Source organism: Rhea pennata, chromosome 1, assembly GCF_028389875.1.
Source record: "Rhea pennata isolate bPtePen1 chromosome 1, bPtePen1.pri, whole genome shotgun sequence".
NCBI classification, from domain to species: Eukaryota; Metazoa; Chordata; class Aves; order Rheiformes; family Rheidae; genus Rhea; species Rhea pennata.
In genome coordinates, this window is record NC_084663.1 from 9,319,623 (window position 1) to 9,338,016 (window position 18,394).

The 18,394-nt window shown below is 38.3% G+C and overlaps 1 protein-coding gene across 1 annotated transcript in view; it reads left to right on the plus strand.

The window, feature by feature from the left end:
- Window positions 1–18,394, plus strand: part of SEMA3D (semaphorin 3D) — a 139,091-nt gene that overhangs the window by 36,690 nt on the left and 84,007 nt on the right. Inside the window, exon 2 of the mRNA XM_062581305.1 lies at window positions 7,783–7,972. Within this exon, the coding sequence (XP_062437289.1) occupies window positions 7,858–7,972 (115 nt within the window). The 5' untranslated portion in view covers window positions 7,783–7,857. The remainder of the gene's footprint in view (window positions 1–7,782; window positions 7,973–18,394) is intronic.

Here is an 18,394-nt window from a genome sequence, read left to right on the forward strand (position 1 = left end):
TTTCTCTAAGACTCCCATAGGTAGCATTTAAATACAACTGAGAAATCTCTGAATGCCTACAAATATTGAAGTAAAATTCAAAAACAAAAAATTGACAATAAATTTCTGTCTACATCAAATCAAACATTTACTGTGAACTTAAATATTCACATACATTTATAATGTATAAAATATGTATAAATTTATATAAATGTATGTATTTAATGTATATAAGTTTAAGTCTTGTTTCTCACTGTTCTTTATTACAATTTATTTACTTATTTATTTACTTATTTATAGAGTCTGTTGGGATGCATTTGTATGGACAGACTGGGTGGCTGGAGGTAGAATCGAGCTATTTCTGCCTATACTTAGAGCTGGCTGGCTGGTGGTGCCTCTAACGCACAGATAGCTGAAATGCAGAGTATGTTGTGGTATAGTATACTAACTAACGGAGCCAAATAAAAGCTGGTGTTGGCTTAGGTCTGGATTGCTTGAACCAATGACAGAAGTGCCCTATCTATTTGTTTTTATAGACATAGCCATATAGACATATATTTGGAGTATGGACTGTTATTTACCTTATTGCCATAGAATGCCTCGAAGTAAGTAGCTTAGAGTAATATCAGTGTAAACATGGCTGATTCAGAGTTAATAGAAATAAAAAATAAAATGAAATAAAACAAAACACATACTGTTTGCAGTGTTTTTCAGACTCCCAGATATGTTTTTCACTTCTAGTTTTCCCCTGCTAACAGCAATCTTGTAGACTAACTATTTTTAACCTCCTGGTAACTTAAAAATTTAATTCTTTCATCTTCAGAAGATCATTTCTTTCATGCCCTGAAGCCCTCTGCTAGTTCCTGTATCTGACGGTGGTCAGCTTCCACCTTGCCTGTGGCCTGGCCATTCAGGAGGTTCATCTCAAATTTCACCAGTGTGTTACACTGCCTTCCTGTCAAGCCAGCTGTTTCACAAGCATGAAAAATACATGACAGGACATGTCTCCTGCAAGCAACTCATCTGTAAAGTAACCCCTTGCCACTAGTTATTGGTGATCCCAGAAACAGCAGCGAGCCCAAACCTCTGATAATAAAACTGTCACTGCTGGAGGACTCCTGTTCCACCCTTGCAGATGTTGGACGGCCTCCTATGAAAGGAGGCTCAGAGTATGTGTTTTTCCTTAGCAAAACACTGGCAAGGATTCCTGGAGGTGAAAAAGAAGACCGTGATCCTTCCTTTGAGTTGGCTGCTAGAGATACATGTTTCTTCCAGCAAAATAATGGTAGTTGCGGGGTCAGTGGTTTAGCCGGCTTGACATTGCTGCTTGGGGTTAATTCAGGTTTTAGCGGGACAAATGTGATCTGTTAGTGCTTAGGCAAGTCTCCCCGGGATGAGCATTTCTCTTTCCTGACTGCCACCATGACGCTTTCCTGGCTTTTTGTCGTTTTCTCGACAGCGGGCGGGGGCCAAGCTCCCGGCTGCTTTCTCTCCCTGCCTGCTTTCTCAGAGCCGAGCCAAGCGGCTCCAAGTGCTGTAGGTGGTGACTGACGTTTTAGAGGAAAATTCTCTGGCTCTGTTGGGAAACCTTTAAACGTCACGGCACTCGTCGGGAAGTGGCTTTCATCTGCTCTATCTTTTCATTAAGGTCTCAAGGAATTTTGTTCCTACTGTCTTTTCATTTTTTGGAGGATAAAGAAAAGTTACAAACCTCAGCTTAGAAACACTTTTCATAGCGTAAGAGGGTTTTTTGGTCTGCTGGGTCATGCCATACCAAAAATAATGTAATGCTGAGGTTTGGCTCAGTTTGATTCTTACGTGTGTGCCTAAACTGTGCTGTACACTGCTTTCCTTTTTTACTTGTGTTTTTTGTTTGTTTGTTTGTTTTTTAAATCAGAAATATAGTGTGGTTCTTAGTAGAGAAGTCTATGGGAAGCTGTTATTAAAAATGTAGTATCAGAAGTCACAGTTCCTTAAACACACACACACATACAAGGAAAAAATATCCATATGAAATGTATATGCATCTGACATTAAAGTGAAAAGCATGTAGATAGTTATGGGTGGATGACATCAGTTGCACATCTGGCTGGTGAGACACTGTTCATTCATCTGCCTATCTGCTCTTTGCAAAAGAGTAGCCTTTGTTTTATCCTCAGTCTTGGGTTGATGAGCTGTATGTCCAGAAGGCATAACGCTATAGATACAGCTTCCCAGAAGCACTCTTTTTAATGATACGCAATGATACATGCGAGTGTGTGCAAGGCTATCTATCACATGCTGAAAATATTACTTGGATTTCTAGGTGAAATCATTGGATGAAGTGCTGATCTCATTAACATGAGGGACCTGGAAAAAAAAATCCTAGTGCCTTTTAAGGATCAATTGCTCATGTCCTGTATGTATAATTTGACATATATATTAATGTTTATGTTCAGAAAAGCTCTACACAGCAGTATGATGCAGACTATAGAGGAAATCTGTTTCTATCAGTGTTTATCTCCTAACAGGCTATGTGCCTTTTACAACTGTTTCCATCGGTAAACTAGCTTCACTTAGCCCTATATTTAGAAAGTTGCAGAAAACTGTAAAAATAAACCAAAAAAACCCTATCTTTCTCCTTCCTCTCTTTTGTTTCATTTCCTTTCTCTCTATTTTTTACTTTAGCTTCAGTATATCTTTGTCCTAATGAACTGAAAATCCAGTCTAATCCTCAAAAATATTTTCCACCCATTGGAGAACTTTATTTATTATCAGCTGATTCTCTCTAATGAAAATAAGATTGTTGGCAACTCTTAGTTGTCTGTCTCCCAATCTCCACCCCCCCCCCCCCCCGCTTGGCTCTTCTCAAATGGGATCCAGAGCAGAGACCTGTCCAGACTTCCAAACACTGGTATTGAATTGGTGGGGTAAAAATCCTGTGAGAAGCTTTACAAAGGTAAAGACCAAAGCTGGAGTATGCACCATATGAATCGCTACTATTCATTGGAGTATTTAACAGTATTCGTTTTTTATGGCAAAACCTATCTAAATTAGATATATTAGTAGCAATGATTAAATACACACACATACACACAAAGAAAAAGAAAAAAACAACCCTTAGTCACCCACTGCAGACTCACTTCATTTTTTGGATTGTATCGTTGTATTTTTGTTCAGTTATTTCTGCTAGTGGTGGGAAGTGACGTGATACTGAGCTGAGGGTTTTTTTTTGTAAAAAGGAGAAGTAGTTCTCTGAATCCTAGAAGAGGAGAAAATTTGCTGTGCTATAAACTGCACAAAAGCTACATAATAAATGGAGAAATCACTATGAATAATACTGTTTACCAGCTCTTGGATGGAGTTAGCTTTAAACTGAGATTTCACAATGAAGAGAAAAGCCTTCTCTGCCAAATCAACAGACCGTCCATCTAAGTGGTACAAGAACACAGTTTCATTGTGGTCTGGATCAATGTCATCTTTGTTATTTAAAAAGTAAGTTGAGGATATGAAGTGAGTCTGGAGACTAAATTTTACTTTTAGTCTATTTTATCCGATGAGTTATTAATCTGACTCATGTATGCTTGCAGTTTTTCCTCTTTCTCAGCAGAATGTTCAATATCCAGTTCATGATACAGTCTCGAAGTACAAAGTGGACAGCCACAGAAATATTCCTCTTGTAAACAGATATACCAACTTAGCAGTGATACATTGACAAGAAAACAAATCTTTTGTGTACACACACACACACACACACATTATATATATACACCCACACACATACATATATACACATGTAGTTAGAACTATATGCTTTTTATTTGAATATATGTAAGTAAAGTATGTACAAATATGAGTAGACATACATATTTGAATTGTAGGTGGAATACTATTTCTTTCTTTTGGGAATTAATTAGTGTTAAATCAATTCAAGCAGTGTGTTTATATTGTCCTATAGTGTGTCATATAGTAATGTCATATAATAATATGTCCACTCATATCATTTGGTTAATACCAGTAAAGGATATACTCATTTATTCTTTACTCACTCTATGGAAAAAATAAAGTAAAATCCCACAATCTCAGAAGGGGATAGCTGAGGAGCAGAAAGAAAACCCCAGCAATTTTACATCTTGCAACTAAATGGCCTAGGTAATTTATTCAACCTACTTATAAGTACATGATTATCACATTTATTATATGAGCTATGGTTGAAACAAGTGTGTTTTTGTGGGTGGGTTAGGGTCCTCTAACTTCTGAACTTCATGGTGCCAGGGGAAGTCAGAAAGCTACAGAGTATCTGTGAATGCTGGATTTTGCATTTTGATAGGGTTTAGTTAAATAATCCGAAAAAAAATCATATAAGCACAGAACTCCCTACTGGCTGCATATTTGCAAAGGCTGAAGAGCTCTGTTTATTGCAACAACAGGCCTGGAATAAATTATATTTAGTAAATTGGTTCCAGGTTTTCCTGTTTTAGACGGTAGCTTCAGAGTAATCTGTTTTATGGGCTCCACTAAATCTGAGCTATTGCAGGGAGGTGACACCTCGTTTCATGGATGTGACATCGCACATGGGCCAGGTACCTCCAGCAGGCTCTCACTGGCAGGATGGCAGAATACTAGCAGGTCTCCATTTTGGTCTTTTGGCAGTTTAATCTACAACTTTATGACCTCCTATCCCCCCAGGGAAGTTCTGCCAGGCCTAAGTTAGGTGCATTAGCCCTTCTTCAGCAATGCGTTTCCTACCCCAGCAGGGAGCAGGCGAATGGCTCCCTTCATTCTGGTGGAAATACTCCATGTTTTAGCCAGATGTATGCAGAGCTTCCTTCCTCGAGCAGTCTCACGGTTGATAACAGGGGGAAGATACAGACTAACTAAAGCTAATGTGAGAAAGCAGCTTTAGCCACAGCATTTTTATTTTCAGATTATTCTTCTTCGTTTACTTAAGGTCTGTTCATCAGGAGGCAATTTTAGAGTATGTGGGGTGCTTAGCAGAAGTATCAAAAAAATCAAGGAAACAACAACTTTTCTATCTCTGGCAAAACTCTTCTGACTTGTAGGGGGCTAAAAGGATGGGGAGAGTGGGATTTGCTTTTAGATTTCATATTTTATTTCTGTTCATGGGCCTAATTGCTTCTGATCTGTGTGACTACAGCTCCTGTAAGCATAGGACACTGATTGACACTGCATGTGTTGCAGAGAGGAAGGGTATTTCCTGAAGATTAATGACTAGTTAGTTGGTCTGAAGTTCATTAACCTGAGCAAGTCATCCGATTCTTGGAAGGAATCTGCGCGGAAGCTGGAGTTGTATTAGAAGATCATCAAAAACTAAAAATATATGTGACGATCTGGCCAGCTTGCAAAGAATCTAGGACACGACAGGGTTGGCTGAAGCTCACAGAGCAGCTGTCTCCAGTGTAAACTAAATGCCTTGGGTCAGACATTAAAGTAAATGGCTTTTCATAGGCATTATTCAGATAGAAGAAAAAGGAGGGAGGGAAAGGAAAAAAAAAAAAAAAAGAAAAGGAAGGAAGGCTTCTGTTAGCCAAAAACTCCTACATGAGAATGTCAGGTTCTTCACAACCAAAAGGCCAAACTCAGTGCAAAATAAGCAAATGACAGTATGTTCAGGCAGCTACTTTATTCTATCAATGGTAACTGTAGTCCTGATTCTTCACCGTACTTTGCCTCAAGAAAATGAGTCTAAATCCTCTGGTGAGATCGCTACTGGCTGAGACCCAGACCCCTCAAGCCATGACTTCTCAGCATGTTTGCAGTGAGACTGACTTCTTGCTAACTGCTTCTTTTTGAAGAGTGGCTTGTCTCTATCATCCCACTGAAGATGAACTGGGGTGGTGTTTCTTATCTTTAACATAGCCTTTCCTTTTTTATTTCTCCCTTCTTCCCTCCAGAAAGATTTCTTTAATGTGATATAACCCTGCAATAGTAAAAGTCAACACTAACCGTTTGTATTCCAACCACAAATAGATATACTGATATGGAATAAGGGTGGGTTTCCTCTCAGGATCCTACACTCTAGTAAAGAGAAGGGGAAGAAATGCAAATCAGAGTCATTTGATGTTTATTTTGTTTTCTTTTCATATCATCTCATGGATATTTAATGGCACTTGGCCAAAAGGAGTACATTGACACTGAATATAAATGTTGAGGAAGGAACTGAGAAGAAAGAAGCTCAATGTTCTGTGGTAGGAAGGATACTCCAGGCATTTGTACAAAACCTTTCCCTCTCTTCTTCTCTATCACACCCTTTCTATAAACTCACTTGTCTTTTACTATTGGCAGAAGTGCTTCTCCTGAGACAGGATCCTTCTGGCACAGACACACCAGAAAACCAAAGGAATCTTCTTTCAAATCACTTTGCTCCAAGAAAGATGTACTATATTAACTGCATTGGCTGAGTGCAGGACATATGGAGTGTCCCAGGTCTGAAAGGGCCTTGCAAACAACAGCCCTTGCAAACAGGCTGTGCTGCACTTCCGCTGGGCAAGCGGAGAGCGTCCCTTCGATGCTTGTGCAGTGCTAGCGTTACTCTGTCAAGTGGGTGTTTTCAGTGCCGTTCAGAAAAGAATTTGAAATGCTATTCATGAAAAGTCATGAGCCATTAATCTTCCAGCTCTAGCTACTAACCAAAACATTTGCTTACTCACTGATTTACAGCATTACTTGAACGCTGACATTTGTCATTTCACTATCTTGTTTAACCTCTGGTGTGGTGCACTTGAAGGGGGACAGATCTGGTCTCACAGGCATTTTCATGCTCTGACCTCCGTGATTTATTAACCATCAAATTCTGCCTTCAAAACTCAGCATGCAAATTCAAATACTTACATATGCGAAAGTTGAGTTATTGGACAAAGGGTTCCCATGCAATTGGTACAAAACAGGACATCAGGAGAACTGTTGCTATTTTCTGTTCAGCTACCAGGGTGGCTGTGTGACCTTGAGGAAGTAGGTTCGCTGTAATTTTATGAATCAATTTTTGCATAGGGAAAATAAGGACAGTGATTATTACTTTCTTTTGTAAAACAGTTTAAGATTTATGAAATATGAATGACTGTTATTAAGTGAAAAGTGTTACAAAGCTGGCTTAGTTGTACACTGTGTTAACATAATCCCATATCAGCCTATTGACCTCAGCATGAACCACTCGTTAAAGTTTATAGGACATTATGGTGTGTGTAATGAGGCAGCTATGCCTCATAGTTATTCTACAGAAAACATCACATTGAAAAGTACTTTTAAATTCATCAGCTGAGCATTGATTTTTTTTGTGTTAAAACTAAGCACAACTGCTTGTCATATCTCTTTTTTTTTTTTTTTAGTTTATGTATGAATGTTTGTGATGGATATGTACTCACTGTTAACTCAGCTTCTATGCCCATGGTATCTGAGATTTTACAGTCTATTCTAGTCATAGCATAAATATACAATAGTTGTTGTACTAAGATAAAGAGAGAGTTATAAAACATTAAGATATCCTGCGGATCAGTATGAATTAATGAGATGAATGGCAAATGTTCTTTTTTTGGATGTTATACTAATTTAATTTTTGATTAAAAGTTAGCTATGCTAGACACTGTTCTTTAAAAGCTTAAATATTCTTTCAACCTCAAAATGTGTAAATTTAGTTTTAAAGAAACAGATTAACAATGTTTTGGTTTCTACTAGAGAAGAAAAGTCCTTTGTAGCAAATATGTTAACTGTTTAAGCTACTCCTTAAAGATATATCTGGCTTGCTTTCAGAAACATTATTTATATGATGATGTAAAAGATCTACAGATGTTTTGTTTTTGCTTTCAGATTAAACTTGGATTGTTTGAAAAGCGGAGAGATTTTTCACCATAGTTCAAAAAAGATACAGAAGAGGAGAGCAGAATGAGAGCTTCCCAAGTACCACATGCCTGCAGCTTGTTATCTTTAGCAATGCTGTTCCTTCCAGTCACTGGAACGTCAAAACAAAATATCCCAAGACTTAAGCTTTCCTATAAAGGTAAACTTTTCAGCATTTTTTCTGATTCTGCCACTTTTGTTTTGATGTGATGTTGCCAGCAGTTCATTTTTGTTATTAAACAGGAAAATGAAACACGGTTGTCACTACAGTTCCTGAGCATACAACAGAAGCCTACTGCCCTGGGACAGTATTAAATTGTCTTTTTTGAGGGGAAGGGCATATATTCATGAAATAATAGGTCTTTTGGGTTTTTATTTTTTTTTTTTTTTAGTCTGCTCTTGAAGGAAATCAATATGCTATACGTAAATTAGGTGGGATTCACGTGCCTAAACATAGGCTTCTAATGCTCCTTGAAACACCATCAAGTTCACTGTAGACACTCCCATGTGGCTGTTTGGGATGGCATGGGACCCATGTCATGTATACCCACATCCTTCTAGAGAAGTACTTGAGGTAAAATATCCCAAGCATTTCAAAGGATGTCAATGTTTAAGCACCTATTTTCATAATTTTTTTTTCTCTAACAGTAAACTGGTATATGAAACTCAAAATTTTGTTTTCTTTCTTCTTACCTCTTTGGATCAGAAATCCTTTTTTTTTTTTTTTTTTTTTTTTTTTTTTTTTGAATTCCTTAACCTTAAATCTGTTTCCTGTTGAGGATGTCAAATTCTTCTTCTTATAGGAAGTGATTTCTTGTTGTTTTGAATGTACAGTACACTTCTAGAGTTTTTACAAGACATGAAGATATATTACTTTGATATGGTCTTCTTTAGTTAAAGCAAATACTCTCCAGTTTGTTATTTTTCAACTATGTCAGCACTCTGCCCTTATGGGAGCTAATTCTGCTGTCAGATTTTCAAACATAGCTCTTCCTCTGCGTGGTAGAATTAAGCTCAAGATGGTCTGATGGGGCAGGAGGCTATAAAGCCTTCACTAGTGATTTTGATATGTTTATCATGGGCTGTAACACACACAGGAATTTATTGAGTAAGCACAATGAAATACTACTTATTTACAAGTTTCTGCTTTTTGTACATCACTGCGTGTGATGCATACATGCGTTTCAACGTGTCTGTGTGTGAGAGAGAGGAAGCGAGATCAAGAGATCTTGACAACATTTTTATAATTTCAGGAAATAGTTACACTCGCTCACGCCAATGAACACGGAAACTGAAAGACATGACTTGAGTTATGAACGTTAGCAGTAAAACCCTCTAACATATAGCCAGATTTTTCACAGCTACGTCTTTCGAGATAATTCCCAATAGCAGTGTATACCATATGGTGATGGCATTTATTGTGGATTTGACGTTCATGATCAGTGAATTCCTCTGTACTTCAAAGGCAGATAGCCTTTGGCAAAATCCTGATGGATAAATTTGGCAGGTAGAAGAGAAGAAGAGATAAAAAATATTAAGGTCAACACAGGGAAAAAAAAAAAGAGAAAAGAAAAGAAATCTCAGTTTAAAATAGTGGCAGAGACCTACTGGGAGTGGTTGGGAAAATGCCTGAGCTCATTAAAAAAGACAATGAGTAGATGATTGATATTTAGGCCGTAACCCAAACTTTTATTAGGAACTTTATAAACCTTTCTGCTTGGCTTGAGGCTTCTCGTTTCCTATCCAAACTTTTCCACCTATATCCCTGTAGGGAGAAAAAAAAAGAAAGAAAAAAAAGCAACAACAGATACAAACTGGTACATAAATCTTCATTTGGAAAGCTGTGATATAACTAAAATCCAAGAAGAGAGAGAATTATCAGATGTTATTGTTTTTCTGTTTTTGGAGGAGTTACTTTTCTTTTCCTGTAGGGAACAAGAAAAAAGTAACTGCATTGTTTTCACATTTCCAGATGTATTAAAATAGAAATGAGAGGGGAAAAAGTGTTCCAAAAAACCTTGTCTGCTATATTCACTTGCTCCTATGTCTCTGACTAAAAGCATGGATAAAAGAGGAGGAGAGAAGAAATAAAGAAATAAAGGAAAACACAGAGCTGATTGAATTCTGAAGCAAACCACACTTTTCTTACTCAGGAAGAGAGTTAAAAATTATTTATTTATTTATTTATTTATTAAGATACTAACTTCAATGTTCAGAAACAGTATGTCTTCATAAACTGTTATTTGAAGTGGTCAATACCGTGGACTTCTATTTCAAAAACAATTAAGTTCAGGTTTGATTAAACAGTAGATGATATTCACTTGTTTTTAATGCTGGTCAAATAACCACTCTGCATCCACATATCTTAATATTTAGAGAATAATTCTGAAGTTCTTCCTTGATGGATTTAGTACTGTAGATGGTACAGGTAGTACTCATCATAATTAATCATTTTGTTGTTTATAACCAAGTCAGATGTCCTGACTATTAATATAGATGTGAGAATTAAACTTACATGTTTTTTTAAAGTATTTCAGCTAAAACAACTGCTGAGAATAAGATGTAGGGGAAATGAACCCTCTTATATAATACTTATAAAATATACGTATTTTACTATTACTTAATATTTTAATAATACTTACAAATACTTAGAGTCATGTGATTGACAAGACCTAACTTCTCCATTCTTTGGAGTTAAGACCTAAAATATCATGAGGAGGTTAATACGAGACCTTTTTCCATCTCTATGGAAAACAGACTAAACCTGGCCACATCAGGAGGCTCTGAAAACCTAATCACACATGCCGGTTCATCTGGCTGTGAAAGAGGTTGTCTTTCAAGAAATGGCTTCATCCCTTTCCAGTTCAATGTGTTTATAGGGTGGAGTAGCTCACTCTTCCCAGATCTGCGGAGCGTGTGCTAGGGCAGGACTGCTGGAACCAAGCAGGACTTTCCCCTCCGTTGCTTCATCTCACAGCTGCAGCACTGGGCACCGCAGTGGAAAGCAAGAAACCTGTTTCTTCCCACGTCCTAGCAGTAAAGAGAAGAAAGAGCAAGCCAGATGACAAATGCTGAGGATGAAGAAGTACAGGGGACAGGAAGAGAGGAGGAAAAGAGGAAACGGTAGTAAAGGAGCATGGAGAAGGAGAAAATTGAGAAAGAGAGAAGTCAGCAGTGGATGGAGGAGGAGGGGGAGGAGCAGGGTGGGGTAGTGGAAAGAAGTGTCTATAACCAGAAGGGCACAGTCCCTTTAGAGCTTCATTAAACCTTAGTGCTTCACCAGCCCTCTGCTTTCAGACAGCAATTAAAACTTCAGAGCTTGTCTGCGTGGCAGTTACAGGATTTCATCTTCTGCGAGATAGCTTAAGTAGCAGAAATCTGTGCCAGAAATGTTAAGATTCCAGATATTCCAGTGAATCATGTGGGTATCAACATTATGCCAGATGATGAATTTCCTTTATTCTTTGCCCTAGTTCTAAAAATATGTGTTTAAAAGATTGTACACACATAAACCTACGAACACACACTCAATTTAAAGATCTGCATTAGAGTTGCAAAGTCCAGAATATATATACTCCACCTATGTTGATATAATATGCTAAGATTTTTAATTACATACCTGTATTCCCACATTTACCTGATTCATTAATTAAAAAATTCAAAGATTCTTTTTATCTTCCTCACTCAATCTTTAGCTTTTAGATAGTGGTGTATGTCACTCCTACCACAGAAATTAGCATTGCTGTCTTGATGCTTCTAGTGTGCTCACTACATAGACTTCAACCAATCTACCTATCTACCTTTTAGATACTTTTGCAAGATTACAAGATATCTTTATTTTAGCATAGCTATAAAATTAGGAAAAAGATAAACCAACCATCTGCTAATAGGCACTGCTTTAAAAACCTCAGGTCTGATTTTTGAGTACTGTTTTTGAGATTTTGGAATAGCGTTTGTGTTATGCTACGCTCAGTCTCCGAGCAGCAATGCATATTCATCGTTTGTTCTGCTGTGGCTGGAGATACCCTACGACTGTTCTCCAAATCACAGAAGAACTCAAGCACAGAAGTGACGTCCAGCTTCCCTAACCAGTGCATCCTTTTATTTGTGTTATCTACTACCTCATTTAGTGCCCTCATTTCAACCTCGACAACAAATGCAGAAGAGTTTTTGTACTCACGTACTACTGTCATTTAGAGGACAGTGTCATTTCTGTTACTGACAGGGTTAATTCTGTGTGCTATTACTATACTGTAGGTATAAAAATGTAGAATTTGTATTCTGTAGACAGTCTTATTTCTATCTTTTGTGTAAAAGATTCTGCCAATTTATTGGTGGGTACTTTTATATGGATTTGTGTGTGTACGTGTTCGTAGGGAGATTCACAGAGATTAACTAGACCAGAAGGTTAATCTCCTCCTAGGAAAAAGGAAATAAAAAAAAAAAAAAAAGAGCTCCCATTTTTTTTTTTTCAGTGTAGGTACAGATGCCTAACAGCAGAGTTAGGCCTACTGGCTTGCTTTATGTGGTTGCTTTTCATGGATTCCTTAGAAGCAGTCTGCAGACTCTGAGGATACATTTATATTATGTAAGTGTGCACCTGCTTTCTGGGCTGAAGACTTTTTCACATTAAATGAATTAAGATGCAGTCTGTTTTCCTCTAAACTCATGGCAAGAGATTTGCCAACAAAGTAGACTGCAGCAGGATCAAACTTCCATTCCTTCTCACTTTTTTTTATATGTGTAAACTGAAGACATACAGGTCTTTGTCCTCTGTTGAAGGATAGTGACATTAAATCATCAGGCCCATACAGAAATTAGCCATGTTTAAGAATAATGTTTAGCTTTGTGTAGTCTTTTGCATAAACCCCGCTAAGAATGATCCATTCTTATGACAGCTGAAAAGAAAAAGGAGGATAACATTTTGGTGCCAGAAATTCTTCTGAAAATTTTACTGGGTTAGTACATTTCCTTATTGTTCTAAAAATGTTCCTTTGAACATAATACTTTACAATGCTAAGCATCCTGTTTTCTAAATTATTTTTGCTTTAAACATGTTCAGTTTATGATTGAAGAAATGTTTAACTCTTGCATCAGAGCGGTCAGTTTGTTCTGTTTCAGTAAAGCTGACTTATTTCCATGACATGCATCATTTAATTACACATGTAAAATATAGTTACAATTGTGTAGCCCCGTGAGCCTCATTTAAGTTGTCTGTGACATTGCAGAAATCCCGCTACTATGAATGGGGGTTACACAAATATCAAGGCTGGAAATGGTAAACCAATGATGTACAAAAAGCCTAGAAATCAGCTTGCATTTCTGCAGCTGTGCTAGCTGTACAGGAAGAGGAAAAAAAATCAGTAAAAGCCATGGCTCTGTGGCAATATCAGCAGCTACAATTCTAAATGCCATGAAGATTAAGGAAAATCTACTGAGTGAGGGAATGGTTTCTTTCTTTTTTTTTCTTTTTTTTTTTTTTTATTTAATCTCATGTTTTATTTGTTGTTTTATTCATTTTTGGTCATTTTTTGATTTCTTATAAAAAAGAAAAAAAAAACTGTGACTTAGATTCCTTCATTAAGTAACTTGAGATTTATATGTGAGAATTGAAAGGATCCTATGTTCAGGTTGTGGTCTAGTCATGAAGCAGAGTTTGCCCTAACTGTTGCCTCAAAAATGTTTTTTGGAGGCAGTGAACACTGCTACTGAAAACATATCCTCGGTGAGGATGGACTCTTGTTCCTGCCTAGAAGGATTCTTTGTACTCTATACTATAGACTGAGTATAAACTTGATGGTGTTTATGATATTTTAGTAACTGGAAAAACAGCAGATGTCTTACAAAGATTTTTTTCTTCCCTTTTCTTAGCTAGTGAACTTGGAGGTCAGATCCAACTATATGTTGCATTTTCTGTCATATAATTATCATATATATAATGTCCTGGAGAGCAGTCTCCAGTCAGTGACATCAGCAGTTTACATAGCAGTTGAACTAAGAATAACCTTAGAGAACTGACCCGTGTCAACCTCTTAACAGTGTAAACAGCCTGTAGCTCACAACAGTTTTCTTTTTTGGATTAAAAAAAAAATGTGTTCACAAAATACTGTACTATTCTGCTGAATGTTCACTTGATTAAATCCCAGAAGATGAGAGAAAAACAGAATAGGACTTCTGGAGGAATGATCGGTCCCTTGTAAAAAGCAGGACAAGGCAGTACCAAAGAATTGCTCCCCCAGAAGAAGGATATTGGGAAGATGATCAATGGCATCAGCTTCAAAGGGGGTGTTCTCAGAAAAGTTCATCTACATATGCCTTTACTGAAGGCAGTTGTAAAACAAAACCAGTGCTAAGTAGTTTTGAAAATCCCAGCCTTGCTGTCTTTGTATGGCCTGATTCGAGAGCATGCTTCTCTTGAGGTCAGTGAACGTCGAGCTGTCGACACCTGTGTTTGCAGTGCCGGTCTTGAGTCACGTTTCCCTTTCCTTCCTCTCCATCTCTGCTGTTCCCAGTATAGACGCTTTCCTTAAACAAGAGGTGCGTGTTGAGTTGTGCCACTGGAGTTTGTTGGCTACAGCAGGTAACAAGAGGTTACAGTATTGTCCTGCTCTTGAAGACATCAAGGTTTTACTGGCAAATTTGGGAAGACTTTACTCCTCCCTCTATTTCATCCATGCAATCTGGATCTCTTTATAAAATGTTTCTGGCTAAATATATTATATAACACCACAACTAGCTATATGAAACTCATGGGTGTGCCTGAAAGCATAAATAAAAGTAATAAAAATTAAATAAAATTTTTTAAAGCCTACAATGTTAAATAATAGCTTGTGCATATATTATAATAATAAAAATAATTGGCAAGAGGTAATTGGAGAGGACACATTAGCCTGTGCAGACATAAATCTCTGATATCCCTTGCCATGTATCTTCTATTTAGTACATTCCTGTCTTAATGTTGCCTAGGAAGCCTACAAGGCGGAGACTGGGTCCACCTACACATCTGCACGGGACTGTACATTCCTGCACGGGACTGGGTCTGATTGAGGCTACTGGGCACAGCTCCAATACAAACAACTAACACAGAAGAGAATTAATGTAACAATTCAGTGACTTCTGATTTCAATGGTTTTATAATTCCTGTCAGTATCAGAAAGTATCACTGATAATTGTATTTCACTTCGCCATGAGCAAACATTGCAACAGTCTGAGTTGTTATAATGTGAATCATTTCTAGTTTCATTGCTGTAGGTGACCCTTTCCTACTACCCGTGCACAACTATCGGGGAAACTTGTCTTCATAACAACTAATTGAATCATCTTGCTTTACTTGTTTGCTTTTTAATTAAATAAAATGTGTCTAGTTGCATATTTAGAAGTGAAAGCTGGAAAAAAACAATATAAGGAGAAAAATATTTTCCTGAATATTCAAAGTTTCTCAAAAAGAGCCATTCTCTCCATTTAAATTTCACAGTTCTATCAGAGAACATTGATTCTGCACAGCTAGCCCAGATAATGACTAACTGACCTAGGGAATACTGCATTTCTGAACTGTAACTCTATAGCAATTTAGTGTAAGGCTGTTAGCTTTGCCTTGGGAGTTGAACCGGTAGCTGGAAGAAACAGCTGAAATATTATTATGACTCCCACCATCAAATATTATTATGACTCCCACCGTCATTATAAAAGTTCTCCTTCCTCATTCAGAGCACATGGCTCTGAGCATGGAAAAAAAAAATTATCTGGCCCAACTCAGATGGGGAACCCCTCTGCAGGGACAGGAACAAGCAGTTGCGTGTGGTGGGAGCAAGCAGGAACCTCATACAGCAGATCCGCTGCCAGCAGAGGAAGTGTCTAATCCGCCGACAGGTAAATCTGCTCGCGGAGGTTCCTGCCCTTCCCTTCCCTTCCTGCTCAGTCACTCCCTCTCGCCGCTGCTCCTTCGCCAGTGCCAAATGTTGCATCTGCGCTTTGAGGAGCAGCTGAATTGGTTGTCGTTTTACAGACCTGATCCCACCTACTTTACTATATCCGTTCTGCTTCTCTGTTCATCAGGACCTGTCTTGGTCGAATTGAAAAACCAGAAGATATGTTCGAAGTCGGTTATGAGAAAATTTGCCTGCCCTCCAGGGGACTGTGGGAAGGGCGTTGAAGGACCATCAACACTTAAGAGGTCTTATAGGCTGTCTCAGACGGTGGTTTCATGGCAGCTGAGCCAATATGAGAGCATGCTGCTTCTGAAAGGAGGAAGTGTCCCTCCCTCTTGCCTTCTCCCCAAACACATATATGCACTTCTTTTTCTCCTCATCTGTTCCCAAATGAATGGACCTGCCCTTTTTCTTGCACCAGCTCCAGCTCTTGTCAGATCTTTGGCTTGGACACATGCAGTTAGTACTTAGGACTTCATCTCTATATCTTATTCAGCATTACAGTCCAACTTGTCGAGGCTCTGGTCCAAAGCTTAGAGTTTGCTAGAGAAATAGTCTCCACAGCTTCTTGTTATATGCTGAGGGCTGGATGCTCAGCTGATAAAATTTTTACAGATCCCAGTGGTTAAACTGAGAATCTGATTCTGAGTCTGAATTAGAGTTAGGGTTTGTGCATGTGCGTTTGAATGAGGAAGATGGGGAAGGGTGGGACGTACAGTTATGGAATATTTGTATAAAAATCTGTGTTGCTCACAGGCTCTGGATACAACTAATGTATAGCATATGATTGCGCTTGAATAAAAATTACAGATAGTTTTCGTTGACAGCAGCGGTAGAGAACACAGCTGGAGTGCTAATGAGGTAAATAAGCAAGTAAATCTGACTGATATTAACTCTCCTTTGCACTGTCAACTTGCCTTCCTCAGAAATAGCTTGTGCTACTGTGCATCTCTGCTAAGCCTGTCAGAACTGATATTAATGTGCTTCACAGGTCCACGTTATTTGACACTTTTATTACAGCAGAGTTGTTCATGTCACTGCAGTTGAAGGTCTCTCGTCTTTTAGCCTTGCCTGGTTTGTTAGGAACATTTCTCTCATTAGGAAGTTGGCAAATACAATTGAACCTGATACGAAAATGTTGCAATATGAAAGTATTACTGGGAAATGTGACCCTTTTAAAAACAATACCTTTCATATACAACCAGCGTAGCCCAATGAAGCAAACCCTGGTGATAGACACAGTCTGAGAAAGCAGGTCTGACTAAAGTCTCCTGCTTTAAAAAGCAGAACTCCTAAAAAGATCTGTCAGCACCTATCATACTGTTAAGGAAATTACTGAACCAAATCCAGATTCCTTGTTTCAAGTGTTTTACTTCCAAAAGCATGGAATTTTATCTACAGAGTAAAAACTGAGTAAGGATTTAAAAATGTGTCATGTTCTGTGCAGCTGCTGTCAAATAGCACAGACAAAAGAAATTGCACAACCTGCTGTTATATTTTCGGCCCAAAGAAATACGAGCCATAAGTTATTGCAGAGAACTGCTTTCTCTGCCCCCAGGTCCTGTGTGAAGCCTCAGGAAATATAGTGTCTTCAGAATAATAAATGTGTTTCTCTGAGAATGAAGTTACTTGAAATTTGCAGTTACAGGTACTTGAAAATACTCTAGCCATTTTTGGGTCACCCTGAAGAAAAAAGGATCTGAAATGAAAGGCTGGTGCTATTCTGAAGGCAAATGTAATATAATGACTGTCATCTGTTTTGGAATGATGGATACTACTGCATATAATTTGACATACCATAGTTTGACAAAGGAAGAGTGATGTGCCTAAAACTGCTAAATATAATCTTCACGTTGCATTTTTAACACCTGCACATCCTTGCAAAGTGCAGTACACATCTCCGTGCAAGTGAAAAAGAGTAAATCCACTGCTGCCTAGTGGAGTGCGTTCGTTCGTGGAAGTTAACGCAATTACTTTGCTGCTAGACTAGGTCCAACCTGGTGTCGGTGCACACTGCTTGTGCTGCCCGCTCCTCAGTGCAGGTGGTCTCCACGCTGAATTCGCTGTGGCCATGTCCTTCATGGGGTTCGTGCCATTTGGGTTGGAGATCACGTGATTGTGCACTTAAAAGAAGCTGGAGATTTTGTGAGATGAAATGGTAGGCTAGTTGCAGCAGTAAAACTGATTCTCAGTCGATGGATTTTAACTCAGCTCACTCAAGTGTTAGCCAAAGAGGGTTTTGCTGTTGTTTCCACCTGAAGCCTATCAGCTCTCTATTGCTATCTATATGTTTGACTTCCTGAGAGATGGGAGGGATGAGGGGCTGGGAAACGGTAAGTAAGGCAGGAAGGAAAGCACTTATGGCAGGGCAAGTTGAGAGGACTGCTGATTTTAAGTTGGTGCAAGATGTCTGAAGTTTGAAAATCTAATTAGAAAGAGCGGGAGCAGCGTAATTAATCTAAAGGTGTCTTTTCCCAGGATCAGCGAATTCATAGTCCATTTGCCACCTTGGCAGCATTTAGTAATACAGATCTTCAGAATGCCTTTAGAAATTGGCCAGTTTGACTGCCTTGCCTACTTGACACAGAAACTGAAATAAAAATTTAAAAAATAGGAATAAAGCTTGTTCTCCAGTCAGGTTAGCTGTCCTGTTC